The following is a 12,725-nucleotide window of genomic DNA, read 5'->3' as shown; positions in this document are numbered from 1 at the left end:
TAAAAATGCATTTTTAATGAATGTGTCTGTTTCCAGGCAAATGAAAAAAAAAGGTAGGCATTCATCATCCTGTTAATAATGACCATAGCTCACTCTTACAAAATGGCATCCAGGGAGGACATAGACATCCAGAGAACACACAGATGTCATGTGCCATGTTTATTTGTGTCCCTTTTCTGCTGAGCTGGGGCCTGCCTGCCACTGGCTATACCATTCCCTGGTGTATTTTGCTTACAGCTGCATTATGATAAGTAGATGGGCTGCTTTTCAGTTATAATTCCTACTTATTTATTTACCATTTATGGTTACCGTTTCGGACTTTTCAGGCTCTGTTGGTTTAGAAGTCTGTTAGAATAGTCCTGTTTGACTATTGTGCTCCTCAAAATAAAAATATTTTCTTTTAAAAATATATTAATGGAAAATAAGCTGTGAACCTGAGCCAATTTTCATTACACTGAAACATCTTTTAAAAATTTTAATTAGCTCACTTGAGTAATTACGGTGTGAATTTCTTTTTCTTAGCATTCTTTTTTCTGTGTGCAATAAGTCAATCAATGACTATATCCCAATATTTATGAGGGCCTGGTAAAAATAAAAACATGCTCAAAGGTCCAAAGATTAGTCATCCAAAATCTGAAAGGTTGGGTAAAGTCTTGAATTTCCTATTTCCATTTGAAAGATAAAATCAGGTAAAATTTAAGTCAAATAGGCTTTCAGCCAGTACCTTCCTTTGTAGAAATGGTAAAACTTGATGGCCTGGAGAGAACAGGATATGGATCTTTAAAGTGTACCCGAAGAGAAAAAGCTGGCAGCAAGGACCCGCTTTCTTTTTTCCATTCCTGATCTCTGTACAATTACCCCTATGGTGTGATGAGAGGGCAGGAAGGAGTGAGCCAGGCTCTTTAAAAATAATCTCTAAAAGCCTAAGACATGTGGTATTTAGACAAGTTCTTCTGGGCCTTTGAATCCTAAGTCCTTTTGCAAACACTGCTCTAGGGCTTGAGGGTCAGGTGAGGGGAGGTGGGAAACAGAGCAAACCAGGCACCAAGCACTCTACTCCACACGCTTGCTCTTTCTTTAAAGACTACAGTCCATGCCTGGTATTCAACTAGTGGCAGTCACTTGGCCACCAGTGGACCAGAGGAAGAGGAGAAAGGTTACTGTCTTGTTGAAGTTGCAACCCTCCGAACACCGCTGTCAACCTCCCCCCTTCCTCCTGCTCACCACTCCTTCCAGGGTATGGTACTCAGGGCCAAGAGCACACAGGAGTACGGAGCGCTGTTCATGAGATGGGTCTCACATTCTGCTTGAATCCGTTTAATTTCCTAAGCAGGTAAAGCCCCTCTATCCTTCATGTCTGCAAATGCAGCTCTCTCCTTATAAAGAGGCGAAGTAAAATTAGCTCAAAACTCTGAAGAAAACCAACTGGTGTTAAACTGTAAAGGAGCCTGGTGCTGTTAGGGGAATGAGAGGCAGCAAAAAGCCATCGCTGGTGGGAGTAGAATGACTCTACCGGAATATATCAGTTCACACTAGGGTTTCCCCCTAAAGGACTGCTGGGTGAGTTCAGTAATAGCCAGGTTATTGACAGCAGATTGAAAAATTCCATTTGTTGGCAGTAGGCCAGCTGTTAGAGAGTGACTTGAATTAAGCTAAGTGTTACCTTCTTTCTGCATCAGTAACATCCACCTTAATTCACTCTAAAGCCATGCAATTGACAAATACTTTTTCCCTGACCAAACTCTAGCCAGGCTCCTCTGAGTCTACTTCTCTACCAGCCCTCAACCTTGGCCTATAAAAACTGTAGACTTTCAACACAAATGATTTCATCCACCCTGCTCTGCCCCGCCTCTGTCTCTCCTCCCCCATTAAAAGGCTTGAACAAACACTAACATGGTTTCTAACAGCTCAAGGCCACATCTCTAGGATGACCTTAGCCCCCATTAAAGTGCCTGCCTAAGAAAGCTCAAGACTGCCAAAGAATAGGCTGTTCAGCCAACACCTGAAGATAGGCCCCTGTCTCCCAGTCTATGTGGGAGGGTAGGAGCCTAACTTGGAAAAGCACCAGCTAGCAATCCCAGATGGGTTTCACATGGACCAACCCTCTTTCCATTTTTTATAAATTTCTACTTCCCTGACCCTGTTCAGGCCCCTGTCACGCCCTTCCATCTCCCTCATTCTTCCTATAAAGTGCCCGGGCATCTCTGCACAAATCTAAGTTGAGTTCCCTTCACCTGGACCTCTTCCCTATTGCAACAGTATTGCTGATTAAAATCTGTCCTGACCACTTTAACTAGCATCCAGCTTTGTTTATCTTTCCATTCAACAAATATTTACTACTCAACAAATATTTACTGAACACCTAGTATGCATCAAGCACCATGCCAGGCACTGTTAGGCCAAACAGACATAGAGCCTTGCGCATCCATTTCATCACTGCCCTGTGAGCAGTACTGAATACTGACCATGATGTGCCTTCAGGAACCATGACACAGAAAGGCTGTGCCATTCTCTGATGACCCATCTTCTCCCAGAGTCTGAACACCAGGAGGGTTTGCTGGGCTCATAGAGCAAGAGGTCAGAATGGTTTGGTTCAGCTCTTTTCAAAGGTTTGTGAGTATGCAAACCACCTGGGAATTTGGCTGCCAACAATTCCTCCCATTCCTGTACATGTATGTTCGTCCTGGAGTCTCTTGTCCCTCCAGTGATTGTGGCCTGGCCATGTGACTTTTTCAGACTAACAGAATGTAGCAAAGTAAAGTTTTGGGAGCCCAGGAATTAAGAGGTCTTGTAGTTTTCATTTTCACTCTCCTGGGATCCAGCTGCCTTATAAAAAGCTTGGGTTAGATTACTGAATGATGAGTGTCCACATGCAGAGAATGAGACATGTCCAGCCCTCAGGCAGTCCAGCTTCATCTACCCTCCCACCTAAACACAACTGCATAAGTAATCCCAGCCAGCACTACTGAAGCAAAAGAACTGTCAACCAAGTCACAGAATCATAGGAAATAATAATGAATACGTTTTGGAGTTGTTTGTTATACCACAATAAAAAATTAAATAGAAACTACTGTTGCGAAAACTTAAAGCATGTGGCATTGTCTCTGGGACTGGGTGGTGGTAGGGGCTGGAATCTCATTCTTTTATTCAAGGCTGGAAGAACAGTGAAGAAATTGCTTTTGAGGCCTTGAGAAAGTAATGGTAGAAAGTTTGGCAACACTACTGCCTACTGTAAAGTAGGAGATAGAAAATATGACTAGTGGATTTGGAGATCTGGCTAAGGAGATTGTTCAGACAGATTATCAATCAAAGTTTTGGTGGTATGTGATAAGAAGAAACTATTTCATTTTCATGCAGATTTTTGAGAGAAATGTAGAACATCTAGGACAGTCTCTCAATTGAGCAAAACATTCTCAAAATGAGAAATGGCCTCAGGGTAAAGATCAAATCAAAGCTGTGGCTGTACAATTCCATGTTGAGACCTCTGAAGGATTAAAAGCGGGGTTGCGGGGGGGTGCCTCTCAAAAGGGCTCCTGGAAAATTCAAGGGTGAGGTTCCGAAGCATCTTGAGTCACAGTCCAAAGTAGAAAAAGACCCACCTGTGAGTTATTTGTGGTGTGGCCTTTTGCTAATAGAGTGGATTATAACTGAATACATATAAAGTCTACAGAAGTTTTTAAGGGGTTGTTCCATTTTGGACTAAAAAAGGACAGAGATGGTTTAAAATGAAAAGAGGTCTCTGGGGCCTCAGATTTCTACTGGTAGAAAGCCAACCAAGAAAATAAGTCTGAAGCAAACACAGGCTATTTCTTATGAAAAAGAAAAACACAGAGGGTGGAGCAAAGAGTTTCTGAGAACAGCAGATTAGGAAAGCACCCCCAGGAAGCAGAACTAGATCCCAGTCTAGAGACATTCCCTGTTCTCCAAGTTCGGAAAACTGGTGATGTATGCCAGGCTGGCTTTTAAAACTGCTGTGGGATCAATGACTAGTTTGTGCTCTCTACTTCCCCCTTTTGAACAGAAGTATCTATCGTAGTTATCTCATCTCTATTTTGCCATTGTATGTTGGGAGTGTGCATTGGGGGGCATGTAACTTGTCTTTTTAGTTCACAGGTTTCCAAATCAAGAGAAGCCCTCATGAGGAGTCCTAACCAGATCCTGACCTGATGCAGATGAAGAGATCCTAGACTTTGAGCCTTTGCCGTAATGGGATACAAGTTTTGGGGGATGAGGAGTGCATTTTGTATGTGGGAGAGAGAGATGGATTGCTGTGGCCAGAGTGCACTGTGGTATATAATTTCCAAAGATGCCTGCCAATAATTCTCCACATGGATGCTACCCCTCTCATCTTGGATTTGTGACTTGCTTTGACCAATAGAATAGGGTGGAAGCAATTGGGATTCTAGAGCTCAGGTCTTAAGAGGTCTCACAGTTTCTGCTTTTGCCCTTTTAGGATATAACCACAGGTAAAGAATTCAAGCTGCTTTACTGAATGATGATAGATACATACAGAGAGAGAGAAGTCCAGCCAGCCACTAGACATTCCAGCCATCTGAGGTAAGATGCTCATATGTGAGGAGTCATCTTGCACCCTCCAGCCCCAGGTAAGTCACCCCAGCCAACACTATTTAGATCAGAGACAAGTTCTCTGAAAATTCTGCCCAGAATCATGAATAAATAAATAATTGTTATTTTTAAAAACCACTAAGTTTTGGGATGATAAATGCTGCAATAAGTACCTGAAGCACCTGCTTCAGCAGAGGTAGAACAGTGCAGAACATAATTAGTAAAATTATCCAATTCTTCTTTAGTATAGCCTTTATGGGTTTTTTGTTTATTTGTACCTATTTTCTAATATCTTTTGACTTTAAAATAGTATAATTGAAGCAAATCAAAGCACCAATGAGGTAATGATTATAGGCTTAATGCCAACACATTTTGTATACAAACAGACAAAATTAATTTTATCCTTGACCCCCCCATAGGACATTTAAGTATAGGCCAATGGTCATATACTTGATAGCTCAGTGCTATCATGGTTGCACCAACATAAAGAAAAACATGCTAAAGATTACCAGGATCGGGGGGGTGGTGGTGGTGGTGTGATGAATTGGGCGATTGGGATTGACATGTATACACTGATGTGTATAAAATTGATGACTAATAAGAACCTGCTGTATAAAAAAATAAATAAAATTCAAAAATTAAAAAAAAAGATTACCACGATCATTTTCTTATTTCCAGGACATTTCATTCAGAAATCATTTAGACCATTTAGTCAGTTTTCTAAAGGCTGTTCTTATAACTAGTAAATTTCTTTTTCCTCTTCACTCAAATATGACAGAGTCAAGAATATACAGCTATACTGGGAAGTGTGACTCCACTATTAAAAAAGTTGGCTCTGAGCCACAAAGACAAATTAGGACAACAATTAACCAATTAAATGTCTCAGCAAGCAGTTACGGAATTAGAACTGTAAACATGCAGGTTGTGCAAAGCAGAATTCTGGGGTGTGCCATCAGTGGACACCACAAGACACCTCTGAAGTTGTCCGATACAGCAGTGCTGCATAGAGAGACTCTTGTTTGCACAGATGAGATGTGATTTTGCCCTTGAAAGCACGGCATTCTAGTAGAAGCTGAGCAACATATGATTAACAATGGCACATACATATAAATGTAATAATGGACATGAACTATGGGTATAGATAGACTGAAAAAATGAGCTTGAATTTGAGGAGTGGAAGCAAGAATACTGAGTATAAAATGCACATAAGTAAAATCATCACACACATTAGAGGATGCAGCTTACCTGACATGCTGATGGATGACTGTGGTTGAGATCCCAATGGGAAGATACTATGTCAACAGACTTTTTGGCCATGCTGAGTAAATTCATCCAGCCTTGGAAAAGGGATAAGTGAAATGGTGCATTTTCTGAATAGGTAAGGCCGTCAGGAATATTTTCCACCAGGGCAATTCTTAGAAAAGATTTTGAAAAACAAACAAACAAAATCTAGTCAAATTTGAAGCCATAGATCTTTACACATGCATACAGAGACATCTGAAAAATACTCTTTACTCTTTCTGAATGTATATGTTCCTCATAACTTACATTTTTCAACAAAGGCCTTTCACATTTCCCCTATGCTAATCTACTGTGTTCTGAGAGTTTATGTTCAATTTCTCCTCAGTTAGCACTCATATTTCAGAAAATCATGGTATACGTCCCTAATGTCCAGTGTCAAACTAGCCTTGAGAAAAAGTCCAGAGCTTCCTACACAAGCATCTTCCTCTAGTAATATCTCCAGTTTCTAGTACAATGTTGGACATATATTAGAACTAGTTCAGAAACTAAAATATTATTAGTTTTATTACTACTAGAAAATAAAAATAGTAAATGTTATTACTATTGCTTAAAACCTCTGTTAGTGGGGGCTTCCCTGGTGGCGCAGTGGTTGAGAATCTGCCTGCCAATGCAGGGGACACGGGTTCGAGCCCTGGTCTGGGAAGATCCCACATGCCGTGGAGCAACTGGGCCCGTGAGCCACAACTACTGAGCCTGCGCGTCTGGAGCCTGTGCTCCTTAACAAGAGAGGCTGCGACAGTGAGAGGCCCGCGCACCACGATGAAGAGTGGTCCCTGCTCGCTGCAACTAGAGAAAGCCCTCGCACAGAAACGAAGACCCAACACAGCCAAAAATAAATAAATAAATAAATAAAATTTATTAAAAAAAAAAAACAAAAAAAAACACCTCTGTTAGTGTTTCCCAGCCTAAGGCATAAAATGATACTAAGAAGGAAATTTAAAAACCGGCCTGTTGCAGGGCTTTATTAAAGTTGGAGATAGGGAATATATAAAATAATAGTAATAACCAAGCCCTAAATAAACTACAATCAGCAATATCCTAATAAATGTGTCTTCTCTTTTTATACTTCCTTATTTATTGACAACATATACACTGTGGCTTGCGTTGGTGCTGCAGCTAAGGCTGTGTGGTTTTCACTTCTGAGTTAGCCAGGTGACACATAACATTTTAGTTTTTTTAATTTATTTTTATTTTTTAAATTTTATTTATTTATTTTTATTTTATTTTATTATTATTTTAAAAAATCTGAATACCACGGGGCATCCTTGAAAGGTCACTGGCATGGAAGTTCAATATCTTAGTTCCCTGATGAGGGAACGAACCTGGGCCCTCAGCAGTGAAAGCTCAGAGTCCTAACCACTAGACTACCAGGGAATTCCCTGACTTTTCTTTTTGTAAATTTATTTATTTATTTATTTTTGGATGCATTGGGTCTTTGTTGCTGCGTGTGGGCTTTCTCTAGTTGCGATGAGAGGGGGCTACTCTTCATTGCGGTGCGCAGGCTTCTCATTGTGGTGGCTTCTCTTGTTGCAGAGCACGGACTCTAGGCACGTGGGCTTCAGTAGTTGTGGCACGTGGGCTCAGTAATTGTGGCTCACGGGATCCAGAGCACAGGTTCAGTAGTTGTGGCGCATGGGCTTAGTTGCTCCGCGGCATGTGGGATCTTCCTGGACCAGGGCTCGAACCCATGTCCCCTGCATTGGCAGGTGGATTTTTAACCACTGTGCCACCAGGGAAGTCCTGATAACATTTCAATAAAGGAATAAACAGTTTTTTTTTCCAGTTTAAGAAATGTAAATTCTCCTGTAACTCTTGACAGGAAACTCCAAACTCTTATGAAGATAGGGTTAGGGTTAGGGTGTAAGCCCTTCTAGAACAGAGATCTTCTTATTCAAAGCTATGCATCCCTAGTGCTGGATACATAATTAGGGCTCAAGAAATACTTATAGAATGAATTTCAGCTTCTAATACAGAATCCAGAACTTCTCACTAAAACTGTTAACTGTTTATTTTAATGAGACTTGTTCCATTTAGCCAATTTTAGAAACAAAAACAATACTCTTAGTAATATGTTTGTGTATTTGATGAATATCATAGCCAAAATGGGGTTGGGTATATGTCTTAGAGACATTCACAATTTTAGGGTCCAATCATCCAACTACTACCCACAACTGAATTAAATCTTGTTGAGACCTTATGAGCACAGGACAAGCAAGTCATTTACTGTACATAATACAGAAATGACTACGACAAAACTCCCTAGTCCACTGGAATTTATAATCTAGTGAAAGAGCCAGTCTCATACGTAATGATTTAAATAGGAGGCAGGCTCTAAGAAATGGCAAAACAAGAGTAAGAATTAATTAGATGGATAATGCACCATCTAAAGTACCACTGGAGCATGAGCAGCGAGGAGAAAATAATTAGGTTGGGAGCATCTGGAACTGGAGAAAGTGGGACTTGAAATGAATCTTCAAAGATATAATTTTTATGGGTCAGCTGGAAGAGAAAGACATTCTAGGTGTATTTGGATACTTGAGAGTTGGTTGGCCAAGGGAAGTGTGAGGTAAGAGAGTTATGGCAGGGGCTTGCCATGGTAGAGAAGACTGGCAGTGTCTGTAGGGACCACACTGTAGAGGTTGTGAACCAGGAAGAGAAGTTTGGACTTAATTTTGATGCTTTTGAGAGCAACCAAGTACATTTTAGGGGTCTAACTCTGACAGAACACATGTATACTACTGGAAGGGAGATGACAATCAGTAGAGGGTAGAGGGTCCATTAAAACTGACGAGGAACACGGGAAAGGAGTGAGCATTGAGAGAGATTATCAAGGGGAAAAAAAAGAAGAGAAAACGAGCCCAAAGCCTAATGTGGGGGGAATGCCTACATTTTTCTGGTTGGTAGAGTGTGAAACAGATGAGACGATTCAGAAGGGACCAAAAGAGAAACAGGAAGACAAGAGAGGTCCAGGAGAATGCAGTGTTTGGGAAACCAAGGAGAGAGAGGGTCAAAAAGGTGGAGAGAGGGGATTTTTTTATCTACTGCAAAACCTTTGAAGGCAACAGACAGAGGTTGAAGTTGGATATTTTAATTCTATCCACATTTAAAGTCCAATTATCTATGTAAATAGAAGGTAGACATAGCATGAAGAAATGATTCCAAATAATCAGCAGTTTTAGCCTCTCCTACGACTAAGGAATACGTTTAAAAATCAAACAAAAAAAGAATCCAAACAAACAAAACAAAAATAGAACTAGTTTCAATTTTACACCTCTAGGGTCAGCTAGGGTCTGCGGGCCCTGTCCAGCAGGAAGAAGTTTCAGAAGAAAAGACTTCTGGCCCTTTACCCCTTAAGAATAAGGGTGCAGAGTCTCTTAGCGGGGAATGAGACAGGCTGGGACTTGGGACCATTTGCTGCAGTGCTGCAATGCTTCTATCTGGACACACCTCTCCTTGAGCAACAAAATACAAATAAACTGTATGGGACTAAAAATAACTGTGTTCATGTGCAGTTGGGGCAAATTCTGGACAAAAGATACAAAGAGACCAAAAAACCCAACTGCCACTTCTGAAGAGCCTGGAGCAGAGCAAAAACAGGGTGTTGGGAGCAAAAGCAGGGTACTGAGCATGTCCCCTGCACTCAACACCACCAGAGGGGTGGGCAAAACACCTAAGCCACCCCTCTGGCCCAACGCCTGGACACACCCCTACCCTCACCCCATATAAGGAACAAGCTCGCCCCCCCCTCAGCGAGCAAGTGAGTGAGCAAGGGAACCTGTTGCCTGTTCTTGCTCCCCGCTGCTGCAGCAGGGGCCCAATAAAGCCTTGCCTGAAAAAAAAAAAAGAATTTTCATACCATGGTACGATAACTATTGCTGATATCTCCAAGTATTTATCACTACTTTGAAATTATGGTAGTCATCAGATCTTATTATTTCATGAATAAGTAGAGCAGAATATACATTACTATATCACAAATTTGTTTTTTTATATTTTTGATAACTTTATTTCAACATTACTGGTTTTCTTTGCAATCCTATGTATTTCAATTTATGCGTTTAAAACATTATTCAAGGAAGGAGTCCATTGGCTTCATCAGACTGCCAATAGGGTCTGTGGCACAAAAAAGTTAAGAAGTACTCATCAGATGGATAATATATCTATTCCTTTTTTTTCTACTTCACACGCATTCTTATAAGATTTTTTTTCCATTATTGAAGCCTTAGAAGTAGGTAAGATTATCAAGAGAGATTTTCAAGAGAAGAGAACTGGGTTGAAGCCTAATATGGAAAATATCTAATCACTTCTGGTTGGTAGAGAAAGTGGGGCAGGTGAAGAAGACAGAAGAAAGTACTGGAAAGACTGGAAGAGAAGAAGAAGAGTGAAATTCCCTGGGAGCCAAAGAAGACCAAATTTATCATTACTTGGTTTTTTACTAAACAGAAAAGTAAATTAGGAATTTATACTAAAAATAGAGACACCACCAAAGGTCTGGAGACCACACCTATGTTTGGTAATGAATTCTGGGGAAACCCTGCTCACCTCCTCACTTTCCTCCTTTCTCATTTTACCTGAAGATCTTGATTGCTCCTTTTGTAACACAACGCTTGTTTCCTATGCCCTGCTAAAAAAGGCCTTTAGAAATCAGTCTTGAAATGACTTGACTTATTTCTGTGACCTATCATTTTATTTCCTTTAACAAGCAACAGCTAGCTACATTGCAGGGGCCTAATTTAATTAGTATACATGCAGAGCTCATTTCCATGGATAGCAGCCCTTGTTATACTCTTCTTTCTCAAGCAAGGAAAAAAGTAGGCAGAATTCATTAAAATTAACCTTTGGGCAAATTTCTGGAATGCCTGCATGCCTTTTTTCAGTTTTGTTTTTTCTTTTGGATCCAAGATCCAATCAATGTTTACTTGTTGCACTTAGTTGTCATATCTAGGAGAGTTCCCTAGCCTATTCCTGTTTTATTTGTTTACCAAGATGTCAACAATTCAGAAGAGCCCAGGTCAGTTGCTTTGCTAAATACTCCTGGATTTGATTTGCTTGGTTGTTGCCTCATAATTAGATTTAGGATAAGTATTTTTGGTAGGAACAGTACATAGGTAATGTGTCCTTCAAAGTGCATCATATGAGGTGTCACATGATAGTGGGTTGTCCCACTACTGGTGATGTTAAGTTTGGTCACTTGGTTAAGGGGGTATGTCAGATTTTTCAATTGAGCAGTACCTTCCTTCCCTCTATAATTAACAAATGATTTGTGCAGACGTATTTTCAGATGGCATGAATATTCCCTAACATTTCACTCACTGATTTGGCTTCTATCCATTTATATGATTCTTAACTGAATCTGTTTTTATTATACTTATAATTTTCTATCATTTCTTTTATATGTGTTCATTGGTAATATTTTGTAAGGAAAATCTTTTTCTTCTCCCATTATAACTTTTTACATTTTTTAAGATATTATTTTATCAGTGTGGATTCTTTTTTTTTTATTTCAAAATGTTATCATCTACTTTGTGATGCCCAAATTGTTGCATATATTGCCAGTGGAGGCCCCTGAAAGTTGTCTCCTGTGTCCTTTTGATATGTTTCTTTCAGTTTTTGAATACTTTCTTATTTTTTGTCACCAGATGTTTCAATTACATTAACTTTTAAACCAACTTTCAAAGACAACTGCAGAGAACATGATGGCAAGTTTGAGTTGACAACAGCAGATCCCTGTTTGTATAAATCCAGAAAGTTCAGACTAAAGCCTCATTAATTCCTGGTCTATAATTGTATTAAGTGAAGAACAACTATGCTTTTCTTTATGGAGAGAGGCAGTATAGCAGTAGAAATATTATTATTGTAGCTAGGATCCTTTCTTTGTATATTAAAGTTTAAAAGTACATTCACAGGTAATACACACATCATCATCAACAAGAAACACAGTGAAATAGGCATGATCTCAATTTTGGAGGCAAAGAGAGCAAGGCTCCCAGTGGCCAGGTGTCACCCAGATGGATAGAGTGCTACAGAGCAGGGATTTAAATTCAGGTTTGTCTGAGCTCATGTGCATTTCACAACACTAGGTTAGGTCCTGGTCTTATCTGAGAAGGTTCTCCACATACTTTGGGTCTATGGAGGGAACAGGCAGAGTGATGCTGAAGAGCAGAAGCTGCTGCACTAGAGGGAAGGTCAGCTTGGATTGAGCTCTGAATTTTGGAGAAGAGGGGAAGGTGCTCCTCACTCTACTCTCCACTCCGTCCATGTCAGCAAGGACATCTACAGTGACAGCAAGACACACTTGTCCTTGCCTCAGTACTTCCTGATACTGGCCTAGAAAGGAAGAAACCATCAGAGGAGAAAGGAGCCCAGAGAGGATGAAGACAAAAGAAGTAAGAAAAAGGTACAACTCGATGCATCTACCTTTTGATATTTTACCAATATAAAACATGAACAAAGAAGTAGGAGTTCATGGATGAAAAGACCATGACACTGTCCTCAAAGAGCTAAAACACACAGTAGGAAGCCAGATGATTGAAAACAAATAGCTAAAATGCAAAAGTTCTAATGGAAAAACATCTGCATTCAAGGCAGTTATTACCCTCTGACATCTGGCAAAATAGTAATTACACTATTACCATTAATAGTTTAACTGAACAATATTTATTGAGTATTTATTTTGTGTCAGGCACTATGTTAAGAAGATTCACTGACTACGTTAATTAATGTTTACAAGAATTCATAGAAGCAGGTACTATAACTATTCCTATTTTAGGGATGAGGAGACTGAGACATAAAGGAGTTTAAGTAATGTGTCCAAGCGCTAGTGAGTGATGGAGCCCAGATTGAAGCCTGGGTAGTAT

General features: G+C 40.1%; 1 protein-coding gene across 1 annotated transcript in view; it reads right to left on the bottom strand.

The window, feature by feature from the left end:
* Positions 1-12,725, bottom strand: part of PLD5 (phospholipase D family member 5) — a 480,756-nt gene that overhangs the window by 197,905 nt on the left and 270,126 nt on the right. The window contains exon 3 of the mRNA XM_061185407.1: positions 5,812-5,980. Coding sequence (XP_061041390.1) covers positions 5,812-5,980 — 169 coding nt within the window. The remainder of the gene's footprint in view (positions 1-5,811; positions 5,981-12,725) is intronic.

This window comes from Eubalaena glacialis, chromosome 3 (assembly GCF_028564815.1).
Source record: "Eubalaena glacialis isolate mEubGla1 chromosome 3, mEubGla1.1.hap2.+ XY, whole genome shotgun sequence".
NCBI lineage: Eukaryota > Metazoa > Chordata > Mammalia > Artiodactyla > Balaenidae > Eubalaena > Eubalaena glacialis.
The sequence above is the reverse complement of the archived record's forward strand: the minus strand, read 5'-3'. Positions and strand labels throughout refer to the sequence as shown.